This window comes from Panicum virgatum, chromosome 8K (genome assembly GCF_016808335.1).
Source record: "Panicum virgatum strain AP13 chromosome 8K, P.virgatum_v5, whole genome shotgun sequence".
Taxonomy (NCBI): Eukaryota; Viridiplantae; Streptophyta; class Magnoliopsida; order Poales; family Poaceae; genus Panicum; species Panicum virgatum.
The window spans coordinates 6,193,802-6,198,946 of NC_053143.1; the positions used below are offsets into that span (position 1 = coordinate 6,193,802).

The 5,145-nt window shown below is 45.3% G+C and overlaps 1 protein-coding gene across 5 annotated transcripts; it reads right to left on the minus strand.

The window, feature by feature from the left end:
- Window positions 1-485: 485 nt before the first annotated feature.
- Window positions 486-4,728, minus strand: LOC120643721 (F-box/LRR-repeat protein At3g26922-like). Of its 5 annotated transcripts, none has more exons than XR_005663143.1 (6): window positions 3,770-4,728; window positions 3,291-3,446; window positions 3,035-3,218; window positions 2,321-2,399; window positions 1,802-2,046; window positions 486-1,143 (listed from the first exon to the last, which is right to left on the minus strand). XR_005663143.1 is itself a non-coding variant. In XM_039920183.1 (5 exons), exons 1-4 carry the CDS (start codon window positions 4,646-4,648, stop codon window positions 2,362-2,364), a joined length of 1,257 nt encoding a protein of 418 aa, XP_039776117.1. In that variant the 5' UTR covers window positions 4,649-4,728; the 3' UTR covers window positions 486-1,143; window positions 2,321-2,361. The 5 variants fall into 5 exon arrangements, 3 of the variants coding, with proteins under 3 accessions (XP_039776117.1, XP_039776116.1, XP_039776115.1); XR_005663142.1 differs by having other exon boundaries at window positions 1,802-2,130; XM_039920183.1 differs by lacking the exon at window positions 1,802-2,046.
- Between the last annotated feature and the right edge of the window lie 417 nt (window positions 4,729-5,145).

Here is a 5,145-nt window from a genome sequence, read left to right on the forward strand (position 1 = left end):
ACTCATGGTACGCGTACGAACTATACAACTCGATCGGAGGTCACTCCATGATCGGAGCCCTGCAGTGTATTTATTTCCTTTGCCGGATCGACTATCCAACACAGAAGCGTATTCTCGTCGCTGGTGTTAGCTAGTAGCTATGCGTGCCCTGTCATCACAATCACTACTCCTTGACCTGGCAAAATAATTTCAGGTGCTGACAGCTAGCTACTTCCCTTTTGCCTCCTATTCCCACAGAGACAAAATATCAGCACCTTCCCGACCCTAGTCATTTCTTCTCATTTTCTTTTTTTTTCACCTATAATATCCTGCATTTTTCATCTTGGGTTGCCAGTGAGAAAGAAACCTTATATAGAGGGCATGCCAGTATAATGGTGAAATTTTTGGTAGGTACATTAGGCATGCATTTACCCTCCAGGTCACAAATCGCAAGTCTCGTGTCGCCAATAACAAATAATGGAAAGATTTGGACATATACACCCCTCTGTCTCTTGTGTTTTTATTTTTATTTTTCAGATGGGTCTATTTGTACATCTCTTTAGCATTGATATCTGTGGCTTGACAATATAACATAAATACAGTACTTGTGCAAAAAAATAATCATTGGAAAAGTTCAATCACACTAAATGCTGATAAAATTAGATAAGGTCCTGTGTTATCCCAGACTGAGGGCTAATGAGTGCATAAGCAGCCAGCAGTTAGTAGCTCTCTGCTAAGTAGACACAATCATGTTTCCTAATAAACTCCTAATCCTGGAAATGCGATGAAACTACTATATCTTTAGGCCGATGGAGCACCAATTAAGGAGCTAGTGGCTCCGCCATCTACTCGAATTCTCGACGAAGTTGGCCACTCCATCAACTTGTTGCTCAGATCACCTGCATCTCCAGCAGCTCACTGTGTACTGCGTCAACCACACCCACAAGTTCGTGAGCGGGGACGAGCACACAAGGCCACCCATGCCAGCCGGGTTCGTCGAGATCATCAAGATCTCTAGTGGCTCCCTAAGCCCACCCTTGAGCAGTGGCAGTGGCAGCTACTGTCATCAAGATCCAAATCCACATCCCTTGCTTCCCCAACACTCTCCAGTCATCAAAATCACTCCACATTCTTCCTCTCTTGATGAGCTTCAGCGTTGGTGCCCTGCGCCACGCAGGAGTAAGGCATTAGGGTAACTGGGAAAATCTACTTTGCATGCGTAGAAGCAGGTTAGCTGCTTCCCTCTTGCCTCCTATTCCCATGAGACAATACACGCAACTCCGAACAGCTAGTTTCCTCACGTTTTCCATCTAGCCCAAGTTGCTTTGCTACTTTGCTACTGTTGGATGCACCTTAGTGAAATGGAAGCATTGTATAGACTACAGAGGTCGTGTCTTGTAATAATGGTGAATTTTTCGGTAGGTACATAATGTAATATGGTTTTACTCTCTGGATCACATGTCCTATATCATTTTCTCTCAGAGGCTCAGCAGTAACGCGACCTAAACATGGAGTACATGAACGTCCATAAATCATAGCCTTTAAATTAACCTCTTAAAAGAGTTCAGTCATGGGATTGTAGGCATGGTAGTCATGCATAGTTGCTCGAAAGGCAGTACGAACATTGCACTAACTGACCTCGATTCATATTAAGGTGCTCATAAACAAGATCTTATCAGAATCACCTTAGATATAGGTCTACTTGTCCCAACTTACTGACTAATGAGTGCATGAAGAACGAGTATGTAGAAGAATTCTACAAAGTGGACACGCCTGAATACTCATCCTAGTAGAAACAAAAGGAAATTACTATTATTTCTACCTTAGTAGAGATTCATCCTTAATACCAGGACACAGAACCAACTTCAGGACTCTTCAGCCATAACCTCTCCTTTTTCTCCTAAGAACTGTTCCCCAAGTGAAGATGGTGGTGAGGTTGTCACCAGTTGAAGCAGAGCAGAAAAGAAGTCTATCTGATCAGTGGTGGGTGGTGGTGGTTTTATGACAACTGTGGGGAGTTGGCATGAAACCGCCATTGTACATCTTGTTGCCAGTCTCTGTATCTGGCTGCAGCAGACCAATGTCAATGCCCAAGGGAGGAAATAAGGGAGGTGCCAGACTTAACAGTAGCATCGGTTTCATTCAGTGGTACTGAAAAATGGTATTTCCAAAAGTGAAAAATAATGCAAAGATTCAGATCAACAATGCAACTTCAATATGATAAGTTACCTTGCAAAGCCACTAATAGTGATACGATGAAACTAGGTTGTGAAACAAGGTAAACTACACTGGAATAACAGGACATGATGGACAAATGGCAGCTAATAAATGTTCTGTTTACCTTAAGATAATCTATTAGGGCCATCAGGATCCCAGTACTTCTCACTCCATTTCGACTTCAGTACTCACAAAATTATAGCCTGAACAAAAGGGGAAATGAAAGCACAGTTAACTTGGGGAGGAAATTTTGGAGAGATAATTTTTTTGAAAAGAAAACTGACATGAGAAGCAATTCATAAGTACTGAAAGGTGTTTGTAAAGTAACAGGTACCCATGTTCCAGCATGCAACAGTATCGAAATACCACAGGCTGAGATGGATGTTACCAACATATGATGTCTACTTTAAATTAATAAACCTTGTTTCTTTGATATGTGAGTTGAGAAATAAGATTATCTAAACAAATATAAGGAGCAATGGGTTTGTACAAGAACTAAAAATGCATATATAGGCACACATAAAAAATACAAGTAAAAGGGTAAGATAGAAAAAGCATGAGAAGAATATTCAAGATTCCCAAAGGGAAACATGGCTTCACTAAAGAATCAGATATTCACATATTTATTTGTGTGAGCAGGAACTGATGGCACCAATTCAATCAAAATGGACTGCTTATGGGACGATACTTGCCGACATGAATGCTTGCATAAATACAAGCAGGAGAGCATTCATGAAGCTCCAGTCGATAGTTTGATTATTGATAAATCATAATACTTTGTTTTATAACAGATATTGACAACTGGACAAAGAATCACGACTGTTCATAGATAACTTACAGGCTGAACATTGGATTCTGATTTTCTCTTGTGGTATGCCATTGGCTTTCAAGACCTTCAAAATTTTGAGTAATATCTCATTGACATCTTCACATATGATTTCAACAATCTGAAGATGGCTAGCTGCAATGGATTGTTCCAGTGGCTTGTATCTTCGCACTCTTTTCATTAATTTGCTCCGTACCTGATGCGAACGAACACTTAATATATAAAACAAAAATAACGAGTAGACATGTCTAAAGAACAATAACAGTACCTTTGAAGGTTTTAGAGTAAGTTTCTCCAGAAGAGGTGCATTGTGGAGGAACCAAGTTAGTGCACTAAGCTCATCAGGCACAAACCATTTGCTAAGAACCAAAGTCTTTAACTTGCTAAATGCAGGGCACAACTCCAAATCCCTGTTGAAGACATACTAGGAAAAGTGCAAAAGCATAAAGTCAAATGATGAAAAGACTACAGAAAGGAAAATTAAAATAGAAGACTGAATGAAATCCAGAATTTCAGAAACTAACATCACACATCAATGCAAGGCATCTAATTTTTAGTTGAGTAAGGTCCGTAATTTCAGAAGAACAGCACAGTTTCAGTGCTGATACAGCATGACGAAGGTGAACAAACTACAGGGGATGTTTGATTGAAGTATGATGATTTGAAAGGAACAGCTGAAATACAGCTGTATGTTAATACAATTGAATAACTGAAAACAGGGGAGAGGTTGCTGTGCTGCAAGCATACCAGATCAGGATAAGCTGACAATGTCAAGTCTGTAACTTCCGTCAAGCCTTCAAGAAACACGCAGTCGTAATCATCAGGAGCATGGTAGTAATAACAACCATAACAGGAAGCATCTCCACAATCATCCAGGCGACCATTGCGGCATCGATCATCGTACAAGTAATCGAACCGAACCGTCGCGGTTTCCAAGCACGGCATGCTGTCAAGCATCGGAACCCTTCCAGCGTTGGTAACGAACTCGAACGAGACGAGGCTCGGGAACGACATCCCGGAGCGGAAGTTGCAGTAGAAGATGCAGTATCTGATCCTCAGGCGTTTCAAGGACGGGGAGAGCATCTCCGTCGAGCCGACATCGCAGTCCTCCATCCTGAGCTCCTCCAGCGCGGGGCAGCAGGAGAAATCGAGGACGCCGGCGTTGCCCTTGACGCCGACGAGCTCCAGCCTGGTGAGGTGCTCGGAGGCGAGGGGCCGGTCCTCCAGCGCACAGGTGAGCCGGGGCGCGACGGAGACCCGGAACCGGAGGTCCCGGACCTGGCGCCGCAGCGCGCGGCGGAGCCAGCCGTTGACGTGGCGCTCCATCTTGGGGACGTCGTAGCAGCCCAGATCCAGATCGACGTCGAGGTCGAAGTCGATGGAGTCCAGGGGTGCGCCCCCGCGGCGGACGTGCAGCAGGGCGTCGACGAAGGGGCCGAAGGTGTAGGCGCCGCCGGCCCAGCCGGCGCAGCCGGCGAGGCGCAGGGCGGGCGCGGACCGCCAGTGGTGGCGCCAGCTCTGCGCGAGCACGCACGTGCGCACCGCGTCCTGCGCCGGAAGGAGGGAGAGGATGTGGTGGAGGACGCCCTCCGGGAGGCCGCTGATGCGGTCCGCCCCGCTGGCCATCGGCGGCGCTCCGGCAGCGGCGGCGGCGGGCGCTCCGGCGAACAAATGGGGAAAGTGAGAAATGGAGGAGAGCGTGTGCGTGCTTCGCACGTTAGTTTTTTTTTGTAAGCACTAGAGCAACGGGGAGTGATGTAAGAATTTTGGGCGCACACGCTGACCGGACTCAGTACAGAAAAGACTGTTTGAGAAGTCTCAGAACGTATTATACCAAGACTTACACACACCACCTCTCTCACACACCACACCGCCTCGGTACCGGTGAGGCACGCAGGTTGTGATTGCCAGGGATCGAACCCGCGTCCGGCCGCTCGCTCACCTGGCGTATGACTGCACGCCAGGTAGTAATCAGTGAGACTTGTAGTAGTAATAAATATGATAAAAATGATCAAACAGTTTTATCATTGATCTAAAATATTTTGCCGATTATCTTGATACAAAATTTTGTACCACTAGCACCTATGAAGAGTATGACTGCACGGCCTACTCGAGCTTCAAAA

Bases quoted from the DNA above. Each gene is read 5' to 3' on its own strand.
- LOC120643721 (XM_039920183.1), bottom strand. From the start codon at position 4,648: ATGGCCAGCGGGGCGGACCGCATCAGCGGCCTCCCGGAGGGCGTCCTC. The intron at 3,219-3,290 runs GTACTGTTATTG...CGTTCGCATCAG, and splicing joins TTACTCTAAAACCTTCAAAG to GTACGGAGCAAATTAATGAA. The intron at 2,400-3,034 runs GTAAGTTATCTA...CCTTTTGTTCAG, and splicing joins CAGAATCCAATGTTCAGCCT to GCTATAATTTTGTGAGTACT.